This window comes from Ursus maritimus, unplaced genomic scaffold (genome assembly GCF_017311325.1).
Source record: "Ursus maritimus isolate PB19 unplaced genomic scaffold, ASM1731132v1 scaffold_13, whole genome shotgun sequence".
NCBI classification, from domain to species: domain Eukaryota; kingdom Metazoa; phylum Chordata; class Mammalia; order Carnivora; family Ursidae; genus Ursus; species Ursus maritimus.
In genome coordinates this window covers 45,230,250-45,244,691 of record NW_024423675.1, presented here as the reverse complement: position 1 = coordinate 45,244,691, position 14,442 = coordinate 45,230,250, and the positions used below count along the sequence as shown (strand labels likewise).

The following is a 14,442-nucleotide window of genomic DNA, read 5'->3' as shown; positions in this document are numbered from 1 at the left end:
AAGCATAAAAATTAAAATTCTATTATGCCATGGGATTATCCACTATGATAAAATATAAATTGAGCAAGAGTAACTAAATGTAAAGCATATTAAAAAGTGCCCACTCTTGTAAAGCTGGTATTAAATAGAATCTATAAATTGGACAATAAGGAGAGAACATGTGAAAATAAACTTCATAAGTTTAAATTTTAGATTTCATTTCCACCAAAACTTCCTCCTCACACCCCTGTATCTTTGAGTTCAAGACTTAAATACTTGAAGTCTACAGCAAATAACATACAACCATAGTTACACAGACATCTTCTTATATTTTTTAATATTTTGAACAATGTGCATTTATATGCAAATAATTTTATTCCATCTAACTTCTCATTTCTTACAAATATCATCAAAAAATACTTCTATCCTGAAAAAAGCTAATTTTTCTGCTTTTCTCTTTGGTCCTTAAAAATCTATGAAAAAAACCAGGAGAAATAATTTCTCCCTGTTTATAGCCTTATAACCTTTTTAAAATATTGGTTGAACATCTACTAATGTGGTCAAGCAGATAGTATATAAAACCAAGAAGACAGCAACCTGTTTTGGAGGCATTTATGTAAAGCGATGTAGGACATATATTGACAAAAATATCTACATGCATACTTGTGCACTATAGCTGTTGTGTAGACAGTAATTGTGGCAACAGGATCTTAATAAGAAGCAGGACAGAGAGGGAAGAAGGAAATAAGACAGAACTAAATAATGACTTGATATCGAGGGTATTTTAGACAGATGGGAAGAGTTAAGAATAAATTGAGTAGATAGTTAAAGATGGAGGTGGTGGTCATTTACCTAGATGATAAATAAACAAAACAAACAAAAAATTTCATTTTAAAGAACGGACTGATTAAGGGGAAGATCTGGTTGATGCCGAAAAAGGCTTCCAAGACTCTCTTGTGATAGATTAGTCATGAGTAGGGAGTGCAAATGGGACGATAAGTGATGTCCAATAGGCTCAGCAGAGGACTGTGGAGCCCACCACCAAACTGAATACTTTATATAGAAAATACATAGAACAATGTAATTAATGGGTGCTGTGTCTAAGAGGAGCTTAACTTTTAGAACAAATGGTGGTGGGAAGAAGGGCAGAGCCCACTGGCTTAGCAAACACTTGGGGAGTTTTGTCTAGGTAACCCACTGACTGGCACAGGATTAGAAAGACGCTACTATTTAAAAGGAACTATCTTCAGCATTTGGAAGATGAATGTATTTGTTGTCAGTGGATAGTCATTACATTTGAAAGGAGATATGAAAAACAAAGGAAATAAGGTTTTACTGAACAGGTATAGAAGCCAACTTCTGCCTGAGCTGTTCCTAACCTTGTATTCACTCTAGAAACAGAACAACCTTCGTAATGAACCTGCAACAGAAGCAGCAAGAGTTCTTACCTATTATCCTGGCACTGACATTCTTTTGCAACTCCTTGAAGAGAGGACTTAACTGTTTCCTTACTGATTTCAAGGTGTCTTCCAGAAAGTCCGTGAGACTGGCCCATGTCTGCAGCTTTGAGTCACTGAAGTAAATGGAACAGGGAGCCCTTTCCCACGGTCGTCCCAGCCATTCACTAAGAACTGACATGATTTTCTCGTTTTATTATTGCGGGCTGGAGCACAGATGAAAGAATTCTTCTTGTTTACGGTACCAAAAAACTTAGTTGTATTTACAGCAGGCTTATTCTCCTTTCTCATTAGAAGACTAAGAGAAACACCCATCGTCTGCTTTCAAAGGTAAAATTAGAAGCTCAAGAAGGACACAATGAATAATTTCAAATGCCTATCTATTCTTTGACAGATAAGGTTAACCTGTTACATTTCAAATCAAAATTAAATAGCTGCTGGGTTTGTATATCAGGAAGCAGAGTAGGCAAGAATATGTTGCTTTTTCTTTACATACTAAAATGAATATACAAGAAACCCCACTCTGCCTGGTTTCCCCACCATGCCATCCAAAGTCATCTTGGGCTAACCAGCCCTGTGGCTTCCTTACATCATTTCAAGCTGCTCTCTCTCTCTAAATATCTGTACATGACTGTAGTGGGTGCTTAAGGAAGTTCTCTCCTTGAAAGTCAATTACTGAGTGCTGGGGCGTGATAATCTAATTTCCTGTCCTCAGTGGATAGATAGACTTATTTGACTCCCCTTCCCCCATTCTTATTGATAAACATGTGCAACTCTTTATAACATGATTTTCTAGAAGAAAACTAAGAAGAAGAGAGGGAAAAGGAAGATGAGCAGACGGAAGAGGAGACAGAGTAGGAGAAAAGGAAGATAGGCCACCTCATAAAGAACAGTGTTTGCACCCTGCTCCACCTTGCAAGGCTTCCGTCCTCTCTATCACGAGGCCCAATGTGCTATCTATCACTTAGTAACGTAGCTATAGAGCTAAAATTAAAAAGTGACTTTTGCTATAAAAATCTAGCGGGTCAATGTGCTTTTTTGTAGATACGTGGAATCTTTTCCCTTACAGGGTTCCAATCATTCCAGTTCTCCCCAGGCTTGAAAGTCCCTTGGCATTTGGGATTAGAGACATCATGCTTTACATGGTTTCTACATGGCCCCAAAGCCCGTGTCATAGGAGGCCAGGGAGTTTTAAAGGGGAAAAGGGTTCTCGTTACTTTAGCAGAGTGGTGTGGTTCTCCTGTCGGTCAGCCAATGTTACATTTGCATTTAATATCTGCAGCTTTAGTATCTAAATGAAACTTTGCTTTCAGGTGTATATTTTATCTTTGTTTTTCCTCTCAGATCATGCAATTGAATTGAACCTGAGCAAGCCCCTTCACCATCTCTTTATAGCTGCAATTCTTATTTCCAAATGAAACTATATTGATTCTATCTCCCTAAGAATTATTGTTGGTACTTGTTATTTCTTTAGATCAACAACTATACATCTTTAATTATTTAAAATGATGTTTTCAACAGAGTTTGTGTACATGATGGTTTGAAGCAAATATTTGTAATAAATAATCCCTTTCTAAGCACATGAAAGCGCAGTGGGAAGTGACCTAGTTTGGGTAGTGACAGCATTCCTTTCGAGAAGGAATGGAAGACAGTCATTGGCATGGGCCAGAACTGGTATTATTAGCTGTGCTTTGTCTTTTGGTGACCATGGAGTTGTGGATGTTCCTGGGAACTGTGGTCAGCCCCCATATACACTTACTGTGTTGGTAAGAGCCAGTTGCAATGCCAGTGGGGGCAGTAAAGAACGTGCCAGTTAGTTGAGACAGCTGAGAAAGAACTTCCATTCCTGCCTCTGCAGAGTTAAAAATATTTTCATTAGTTTACTCATAGGTTTTGCCTTGGAACAGTTACATATTGCTTAGGAGCGCTAGGCTGGCCAAGAGAGGCCACTAGGATTTCTCATCTTCAATTCAAATCCCTCATGGAACTGTCCATAAGCACTCTATAGTTCATCCCCAAGTGCTGAAGTCCAAACAATTAATGAGGACTAAACAACAGGGTGGAGGGACGGGGCAGGAAGGTTGAATCCTTATTTTCAAAGTTGGAATCCTCAGGCCAAAGACAGAGAAAAGTCTATATATATTTTCTAAAATAGTCTGACTCAAAGGAGAAGTCTCATCGTAAGAGGACAGATTTAAAACTGTTGAAACTGTTAAATACAATGGTCAAAATTTAGTATGGCATTAACTTCACTCCTTCTTCAGTGACACAGCATGAAGACTGAATTCAGCATATGGAATGAGTTATTTTGAATGAAACTAATATATGGGTTATATACTTTCATTCTTTGTGGTCTAAGAATAAACAATTACTCCAAATTGCTTGGAACAAGATGGCAGTGGCTGAAAGTTTGGGATATCTCTCATTTACTGGGGTCTAATCGTTTAATTGGAATGGATCAATGAAATTGAATAGAACCCATAGGTATACCTACATATATGTAGTCAATTGATTTCAGCAAAGATGCAAATGGAATGCAATGAGACAAGGATAGTCTTTACTAGGAATGGTGCTGGAAAAATTAGATATCCATATGTTAAAAAAACACGAAACTTGAACCCATACTTTTAAAACTGTATAAAACAAACAAATCCATGGATCAGAAATCTAAAGGTCAAAATTATAAATAATTTAGAAGAAATTCTTTATTTCTAAAATAAAGAAAATCTTGTGAACTTTAGTCAGATAGTGTTCAGATAAGACATTGAAAGTGTAACCTATAGAAGAAAAAAAACAGATAAATTTGACTTCACAAAAATTAAGAACTTCATCTCTTCAAGAGGGACTGTTCAGAGAAGGAAAACATAAGTCCCAGGGTGGGAGAAAATATTTGTAAATCACTTTTCTAGAATACATAAAGGGTTCTCAATAAGAAAACAGACAGCCTAATTTTAAAAATGAGCAAAAGATTCGAACAGACACTGCCCCAAAGAAGACCAATGAATGGCAAATACGTGCATGAAAAGATGTTCAACATCATCAGTCATGAGGAAAATGCAAATTAAAACCACAGTGAGATACCACTGCACACCCCCTCGCACGGCTGACAGTAAGAAGACTACGGACCCGGTCTGGGGATACTGCGCGACCAGAGTTCTCATACATTGCTAGTGAAAATGTAAAATTGCACAACCACTTCAGAAAACAGTTTAGCCAGTGTTTAAAAAGTTAACACCTATCATAGGACCCAGCCATTCCACTCCTAGGTATTTATCCAAGAGAAATAAAAGCATATGTTCACAAGTAGGTTCATTGCAGCTTCCTAGGTTAAGACCCGGGAACTGGAAAGAACTCAAGTATCTGTCAACAAGTGACTGAATAAACACATTGTGGTATATACGTACAACGCAGTAATTCCCGGCAATAAAGAAACAACGAGCCATCGATACAAGCATCGAATGGATGAACCTAAAATAATTCTTCTGAGGGAAGGAAGCCTGACAAGAATGCACATTGTATGATTCCATTTATAGAAAATTCTATAAAATACAAGCTAATACATTGTGAAGGAAAGGAAATCAGTGGTTGGTTCAGGATGGGGGTGGGGAGAAGCAGGAGGAAAAAATTGCAGAGTGGCATGAGGAAAATGTTGGGGGTGGTGAATATATTCATTATCTTGATTATTTTACGGTTTCACAGGGTATGTGAAAATTTATCCAAATGCACGCTTCAGATCTGTACAGTTTATTTTGCATCATTTATACCTTGATAGAGCTGCTTGAAATTTTTTTAGATTTTATTAGTTTTCTTATTTGTTTGAGAGACTGTGAGTGAGCAGGGGGAGGGGCAGCGGGCGAGGGAGGGAGAGAGACAATCTGCAGCGCGCTCCCCGCTGAGCAGCGGCCGCAGGAGCTGCACCTGGAAACTTGGGAGAAATGAAAATTCTCAGCCCCCTGCCAGACCTACTGAGTAAGAAGTGCTGGGGTGAGACCCAGCAGTGTGTACTTGAAGAAGCCTTCCAGGGGCCTCGAATACATGGTCGCACTGGAGAACCGCGGGTATGGTCGGCGCAGAGGTGTATCGAGGTGAGTGTAGACAGGTGAGGCACAGTTTCTGGTCTCTCTCGCTCTTTTTTTAGCACAGCACCTGGTACTACAGGTGTTCCTGATTTAATAGGAATGACCCGATGAAGAAGAGGGAGGGGTGAGGCTGTCGGAGAGAATTGAACGTGGGAATGTGGTCGTGAGGAGGCGAGAGGGGGTGGGATACAGAGCCCAAGGGGGCGCTTGAGCTCTGATTTGAGCAGAGCTGCTTCTTCCGTCGTGACAGCAGGGAAGGCAGAGAATGAAGGTACGAGGTGGGGGAGGTGGTGAATTTGGAGGTGGGGGGAAAATTCGCGAGTTTTCTCAGGGCAGTAAAAGGTGAGGTCAAGAGCTGAGAGGGAGGTTCTTGAAAGATCGGGGAAGGAGGAGAAGGGATGACTCAGTCATCTCAGAGGGTGGGAGGGCTTCACCGAGGGAAGGTGGTAGGGTCGCTTGTCGGTGCTGCAATCCCGTCTGATACTTACGCCGGCCGAGCCCGGTTAGAGTCATAAGAGAAGCCATGGTACTGTGCTCACCACAGCTGCCTCGGGGCAGGCTGGCAGCGAGCGAGCAGATGGTGGGGTTTAAGGAGCCCTGGAATGTAGCCCGAGGAGAGACAAGGAAGTTCAGATTCTTTGCACGAGAGTAATGATAACGATGAACCATTAGATCCAAGTTTAAGGAGGAAGGAACCCAGGACGAAGGCAGGGTGACAGAGGGTGACAAAGTGGGAGTGTGTGCATTGGAGGTCTTGAGGCAAACAGCTGACAGAGTAGGGATATTTGAAACATGGGTGTTTGGAACATTTGGTACATGTTTTGGAAGTGGTACTCAGAAAAATGCTGGAGATCAAGCTTTCAGAGGCCGTACAGCTACCGGGGATGACAAGCTCTTGGAGTGATGCCTGAGGTGGCAGAAAAGAGAGTTTTGGACTAAAAAGCTGGGGGGGCGCCTGGGTGGCACAGCGGTTAAGCGTCTGCCTTCGGCTCAGGGCGTGATCCCAGCGTTATGGGATCGAGCCCCACATCGGGCTCCTCTGCTGGGAGCCTGCTTCTTCCTCTCCCACTCCCCCTGCTTGTGTTCCCTCTCTCGCTGGCTGTCTCTGTCGAATAAATAAATAAAATCTTAAAAAAAAAAAAAAAAAAAGCTGGGGCCTTTCATCTAAACCAGGGTCTTGATGGCTCGTCCGGGTGGAAATTACATTTGACGAGGATTTTGGGGATGATTTGGGGGCCAAAATCGTGGTGAGAAAACTGTCGAGTGCCATCAAGTTTCACTTGAGACAATTTTTATGTCACCAAATCTATTGCTCTTCTCCCCTTTAACCCTTATTCTTGATTCCTTCCAATGCCTTACTTTCCCAAATCCTTTCTTTTTCTTCTACTCCAGTTAAAAAATTTGCTTTGCAGGGCATCTGGCTGGCTCAGTTGGTAGAGCATAAGACTCTTGATCTCAGGGCTGTAAGTTTGAGGGTGTAGACATTACTTTTTAAAAAATTGCTTTGTTCTCATTGCAAAAGTAATACTAGTTCATTACAGAAAATAGGGACAAATAGGAGATAAAAGAAAAGGAAAAAAATAAAAAGAAAGAAAAGTCACTTATCCAACTGTTCTTAACACCTTGGTATACATCCTTCCAAATCCTCTTCTATACATGCTGCCCTCCCCACACACATGCACAGGTGTTAAACAAAGGAATCACACCACCCATATTCTGATTTCAGAAGTAGGAAATCCAAAAAACACATCTGGAGATAGATGCTGTTAATAATCGTGTTACATTTCCTCCTAGATTTTTCTATGCACATTTTCTATAGTTAAGATTACATAATTGTCATAACTGTGTAAAAAAATTTTTTTACGATATCTTGTAATTCATGTTCTTTTAAACCCCTTCCCACCCTTTTGTTTTTCCCTTTCCCCTGGTTGAAGCATGCCAGAGGCATACTTGGCATGTATGAATAGTTCAGTGAAATCCGAGGATTAGAATGAACTTTAAAACTCACAGTTCCCTAAGGAATAGGAATAAGAAACTGTTTGAGAAAATTTAATTTTATACTCCCTCTGCCTTGCTCTGCTTGGCATTAGAAGAAAAAAAAAAGCCCATGAATGTAGAGCTGTTACTTAACAGATGTCAAAAAAGTGAGTTTGTCTTAATGTTTCTAGAGTTTCTCTTTAGGTACCGAAATCAACTTTGAATTATAATGACTGATCCTAGACAGATGGGCACTTAAAATTATATCAGTAACCTCCGGAATCAGCAACCAGTCTCCTCTTTACCAAGCACTTTGCCTGTTTTTAATATTCAAATCTTATTTAAGTATTTATATTATTTATTTTTATTGTAAGTATTTTTATAAGTATATTTATTATAAGTATTTACATTACTTTGTACAAGTCCTGTAAGGTAAAGTACCATTATCCTAACTTTCATGTGAGGAAACAGAGGTCCACAAACTTGCCTAAGGCCACACAGCTAAAGTGGCATGAGTGGGATTCAAGCCCAAGGTCCTTGGTCACCAAGTTCATGCTCACTCCTTCCAGGTCATAGCAGGGAGGCTTTTCTCAGACCGATTGATTATGGTTTCAGGCATTTTCCCCTGTTTAATAGTGGCTGGTTTTACTGTGTTTTCCAGAAGAGCTACAAATAATATCCCTGGTTGGCTAGTGTCACTAGTGAACTTATTCTGCAGGGACAGGTTACTCGGACCACTAACCCCAGCTTTTTTCCCCCTAAATACCTGAGTATGTGAGGTGTAAGAGAAAAAGAAAGAGTAAAGTGTGACTGAATCATTTCTAAAATTTACAAAATGTCACTGAGCACTGCCTTTCAAAACTGACCTGATGCTCCAAGCGGTACAAAGAGGTCCACGTGACCCCCTTCTTCTTCAGGGGCTACATAGCTTCCTAGTTTCTCCCAGAAGTCTCTCACTTCAGGCCTCAATAAATTTTTAATACCGATTTTATAACCTGAGGAAAAACTCAAAATGTCATATTAGTTTGTAACATTATCACGAACAGAAACTCTTCGCACTCTGTGAAAATGCAACCATAATCCAAAAAGCTAGTGTCTACACAAAAGACTCCAATCTGGAGGATGCCCCTGCTCCAGTGCTCCACCATATTAGGGCCACAAAAGGACTCCAACATGGCCGCACTCTCCTGGACGTTCTGGATTTATTGGACACTGTGCACTTAGATTTAGGACCTTGTCTCTCTGCCTCCACTGGGCAGCTGTGTGCATTACTAGGCTCACAGCAGGGTTCGGGGTAGATGGCCAGTCACGTCCTGGGATTTTTGCCACCAAGTTACAAAGTAAAGCTGTCAATCAAAAAATAGGTCATTCAGAACAGAAGGCTCCTGGAAGATGGTAAACATCACTAAAACTCTCACTTCCTGGGAATTCTGTTTGATGATTCAATGAATCTGCATGTGTCTAGACCCATTTCTGAAGGAGTCCTGGAGACTCTGAATTCTTAAATCCCAGTAAAGAAATGAAAAGAAAGTCAGGCAAGAATCCCAACATTTCACTTCTTTCTATTGAGAAGTCTAGATACAGAATGGAAGTATCTAGATACTTGATACTTCAGATGACTGGAGTAAGAGATTTCATTTTGTTGTTGGTTTTAAGGCAAAAGCTCTTGAGGAAACACCACAATTATATAGAGGGAAAATTTAGTTCTCAGGTATTTTGTTATGTTACTATTGATTTTTTATTTTATTTTTTTTAAAGATTTTATTTATTTATTTGACACAGAGACAGTCAGTGAGAGAGACAGCCAGTGAGAGAGAGACAAGCAGGGGGAGTGGGAGAGGAAGAAGCAGGCTCCCAGCAGAGGAGCCTGATGTGGGGCTCGATCCCAGAATGCCAGGATCACGCCCTGAGCCGAAGGCAGACGCTTAACGACTGCGCCACCCAGGCGCCCCACTATTGATTTTTTAAAAAAGAAAACAAGGTGGGGCACCTGGGTGGCTCAGTCAGTTAAGCATTTGACTCTTGATTTCCGTTCAGATCATGATCTCAGTGTCATGAGATCAAGCCTTGCGTCTGGCTCCATGATGGGTGTGGAGCCTCCTTAAGATTCTCTCTCTCTCTTCCTCTCCCCTTCCTCTCTCTCTCTCTCTCTCCCTCTCAAATAAATAAATAAGAAAAAAGGAAAAGGCAGAATTTGGAAATTTTTCTCATCTGCAGAACAAAAAGTCTGAGATGTTAGAAAACCGTAACAGTTCCTTCTACTCTATAAGAGGTAAACCAACTACACCACAGTATAAATTTGCAATCAGTAGCTTTCCATCATTTAGAGAAAAGCTTACCATGTAATTAATCATAAATATAAACCTCCACTAGTAGCTGTGCTTTACTTTTGGGGATATATAAAATTAGATGTGGAATACAACTTATTCCAGGCATAGGTAAACTAAACAAGAAAAGACAAAAATAAGGTAAAGATAAATCAAAAGTAGTGCATTTTTGTTAATAAAATTTACAAAAACTGTTCCAAGCATGCTGAGTTTTAGCTGTTAGCAAGCCTTCTTGCTCAACTCTAGACCCCAGCAGTTAAAACCAGAAATAGACAAGACTGCTTAACTCATGCTTCAACTAAAATCCATTATGTGTATTTCTTATTGCACTTTCTTGAGGCATTGATGAGAAGTTTTGCAAAGACTGAAACATTCCAGTCAGACCAGAAGAGCCCTGATAGCAATGGCCTAGAAGACCACACACCACTTGTCCCCTTCCCTGCCTGTGATCCTGGGCTGAGCACGTTCTGACCCCCCACTCATGAGCATGTGCTCCCTGCCTGCTCCCTTGCACATACCCCCCTCAACTTGTCTCTATAAAACTCCAGTGTCCATCTTGCAGGTGGAGAGGTTGGTTGTTAAGGCTTGAGCCTGCCACCTCCCCTGCTACTGGCACCCAGAACAAACTTCTTCCTTTCTTTTTTTCCAAACCCTTGTCTCTTGAGTGATCGGTTTCTCTTGCCATGAGTTTATCCGAGTTTGTTCGGCAACAGTGTTGACAAACCCAGCCGGGAGCTAAGCCTTCCAATTGTACAGGATTCCCCCAGATGGAGCAGTTGGCCCCGGCAGAGCACCGGCTTCCCTGCTCATTTCTTGTGTTAGCAGCTGGGACTGATCACTGGGTAACATAGACACAGAGGTAGTAGTTTGATGGGTGATTCAAGTACCCACTGTGCCATTTAGGAGTTCCCTGCCAGCTGGATCCTTGGCCATCTCATTCCCTTTCTTCCCTCATCTCACAAAGAAGGAAGATTTCACACTAGTAAATCTTAAAACCATTCTATTTTAGGTATAACAAGGAAAGATGTAAGTTATAATATAAGGAAAAATGGAAGCTGAAACTTTAATTCTAAAACATTCATCATCTCCTTCCCTCCAAGAAAGATAACCATTGACATTTTTAAAAGATGACCCATAATAAGTTAATGATATCAGCCAATCCTTTCCTTTGTGGTATAAGCCATTTGGAAGTCACTGAATGCTGTGCATGCACACCAATTTATTGATCTTGGGGTTTGCTGCTATTACAACTGCTACACTTTCATCAAACTTAAAAACTTTTGTGAATGAAAGAACATACAGAGTAAAAGGCAACATACAGAATGGGGAAAATACTTGCAAATTATATATCTGATTAGAGATTAATATTTAGACTATATAAAGAATGTCTACAACTCAATAAAGAATATCAAATAAACCCATCAGAAAATGGGCAAAGGACTTCGATATATATATAAAGAAGATATCCAAATAGCCAATAAGCATATGAAAAAGTGCTCAACAACACTAATCAGTAGACAAATGCAAATCAAAGCCATAATGAATATCAGCTTAAACCCATTAACATAGTTACTATCAACTAAAAACAAACAAAAACACAGAAAATAACAAATGTTGGTGAGGATGTGAAGAAATTGGAGCCCTTGTCCCCTGTTGGTAGGAGCATAAAATGGTGCAGCCACTATGGAAAAATGTATAGGGATTCCTCCAAAAATTAAAAATAAAATTACCATGTGATTCTGCTATCCCACGTATGGATATATATCCAAAGGGATTTAAAGTAGAATCTCAAAGAGCTATCTGCACATTCACGTTCATAACTGTGCTATTCACAATAGCCAAGGTGTGAAAGCAACCTAAATGGCCATCAGCAAATGAATGGATAAACAAAATGTGGTCTATATATACAATGGAGTTATTATCCAGCCTTAAAAAGTGAAGGAAATCCTATCATAAGCTACAACATGGATGAAACTTGATGACATTATGTTAAGTGAAATAAGCCAGTCACAAAGTTAAATACTGTATGATTTCACTTATATAAAGTATGTAAAGTAGTCAAATTCATAGGAACAGAAAGTAGAATGGTAGTTCTTAGGGGCTGGAATAAGGGAAAAGGGAAGTTCTTCTTTAATGGTGTAATGGTTAATTTTACATGTCAATGTGACTGGGCCATGGCTGCTCAGATATTTGGACAAACATAATTTTGGATGTCTGTGAGAGTGTTTGGGAATAAGATTAATGTTTGAATAGGCAGACTGAATAAAGCAGTTTACGCTTCCCAGTATGGGTGGGCCTCATCCAATCAGTTGAAGGCCTGAATAGAACAAAAAGGCTGACCCTCCCTTGAATAAGAGGGAACTCCTCCTGTAAGACTGCTTTGAGCTGGGATATCAACTCTGTTAGCAAACTGAAACTTAAATAGTGCTCTGAAGGTCATACTTGTGGACAAACACTGCATTGTTGCAAAGTTCGTTGTTATTTCCAATCTCCAGGCTTACCTTGGAGTAAATTGATTTCTTGGCTGTCTCCATCACTAAATATCCCCATACTCTGTACCCTCTGCCCGTCCAGAGCTTTTTCTATGAGATAAAGCAGGCTCTCCAAAGTTAAGCCGCCATGTTCGTACACCACAGAAATGATACCTGCCTTAATGCTGTCCACCACCATCTAGAAAATGAAACCGAAGCCCATTATATTAGAATCTTTATTAATAAAATAAATACAATGGGTATGTAATCTCTGTGATTTTTAAACAGTTTTTCCAGAAATTATAGAAAGGACGATAAGCTTTATTATTCATTGGTTTCTTTTTCAATGATTTTATTTCTTTTCTAATTATGAGGAGAAAATTAAGTACACTTGTAACTCCAGCACTCAGAGATAAATACTACTGACAAGTTAAACCATTTTCTTCCAGCCTTTTTATCTTTGTACATAGCCATGAAGAGATGTGTATGTAACTCTTAAAAAAAAAATCAAATTGAGATCATATGATTTTGCAATGGACTTTCAAAATAGATTTAAAGTTTTCCTCTTAATCATGAATTTCTGAATTATCAATATTGATTTATTAAATATTTGCCATTTAAATAAATATGAAAACCACTGTTCTTTGAATTCCGCAACCAAATAAACTTTTCATTGTGATGAAGTTAATTCATTAGCAGCAGACAGGTTGGAAAATCATTAAAGTCAATGATTTTTTCTTTCTCCCAAACCCCATGTCACTTTCTGAAGCTCACAGTTCAAACTGAGCAGAGGACTACCCCATGGTTATGTCCTACTTTTTGCCTAAACAACCATCACATTCATAATAAGATAAGTAATCATGGCATGGACTTATGTAAAGAAGACAAATAGGAGAATGGACTTACTTTGAACTAGATTTTTTACCCATACTCTGTCACTGGTTATCCTTTGTGCCCAGCCTGATGCCTATTATTAAACATTAGGGAAACTATCTGGGGCCCACATGGAGATCAAAGCTCTGACCTTGCTTTCATGTGGACCCAGGGAGCTGGCTGGTGTAAATGATCAGTCAATTTCTAGGTGCCCAGAAAGATACTGATTTCATATCTTGAAAGCAACCATTTTGTTACAAATAGGAATTTTTGAAAACTTTCTAAGTAGGCCAATGAATGTAACCTACTGAATGTCATCCCTTACACACATCCCTCTTTGTGTCTCATATACACATATATCCATATGTATATGTGCATATCATATATACATATGTGTGTCATATATACATATGTACACACACATCTATAAAAATACATGCTTCCTATGTCTTCTTTGTGCTTCCTTTATTTTTCTTATTACTCATATTAAAATTAAAATGTATAACTTCATTATAGAAAGAACATAATTTAATGGCACCCTCCTTGAATAGACCACAAAATTGGATTTCTGACATTTTTCTTTTGAGAAATGATGGTTATATGATAGTATTTAATTCCTTGGGTATTGCAAAGAAGTTTTAAAATAATCCTTAATCACCTTGCTCTTTTTTGGGATAAGTGCAACAGAGTCAGTTCAATAAGAATTCATTGAACACTTAACTAAATGCAAGGTAGTTTTGGCCTTTAATGCTTTTTTTTAAAGCAATTTTGATTTATGGTTATCTTTATTGCTTTTGATTTTTAAAAGTGCTCTGGGTCTGTAAATTTCCACTTAGACCATTTTCCTTTTAGAAGAGGAATCATTTTCATACACATGGTGGCCAAAAGATTGCTATACATCCTCTTGTGTAGATGAAAAAAAAAACAAAACCCAATTTAGAAAAAGGCAGGCCTCCTAACATACTCTGTACCTCGAATGCAGGAATCCGAGATGATATTAATAAGAAGTGGGGCTGGGAAGCATATGAAGAGCTGTCATCATATTTATGAACTCCATGCCAAGCTTTCTTCAATAATAAAGGGTAGGAATGGCTTCCAGAAACATTGCTTCTATAGGGAAGAGAAGGGAATACATGAAACTTAAATTTTCTATTAATTGGATTTTGATAACTGAGCACCAACATGTTGTCTGAGCATCAGTTATACTGAACGAGGCACGTGGCCTTAGGACCTCAATCTCTCCCTGCAATTTTTGGGGACAGCAGCAAATGGGGCTCCT

General features: G+C 39.3%; 1 protein-coding gene across 1 annotated transcript in view; it reads right to left on the bottom strand.

The window, feature by feature from the left end:
- ECT2L (epithelial cell transforming 2 like) overlaps positions 1 to 14,442 on the bottom strand; it is a 69,594-nt gene that overhangs the window by 25,738 nt on the left and 29,414 nt on the right. Inside the window, exons 6-10 of the mRNA XM_008691050.2 lie at positions 14,135 to 14,273; positions 12,321 to 12,489; positions 8,359 to 8,487; positions 3,196 to 3,288; positions 1,428 to 1,610 (exon numbers count right to left, since the gene is read on the bottom strand). Of these exons, the coding sequence (XP_008689272.1) occupies positions 1,428 to 1,610; positions 3,196 to 3,288; positions 8,359 to 8,487; positions 12,321 to 12,489; positions 14,135 to 14,273 (713 nt within the window). The remainder of the gene's footprint in view (positions 1 to 1,427; positions 1,611 to 3,195; positions 3,289 to 8,358; positions 8,488 to 12,320; positions 12,490 to 14,134; positions 14,274 to 14,442) is intronic.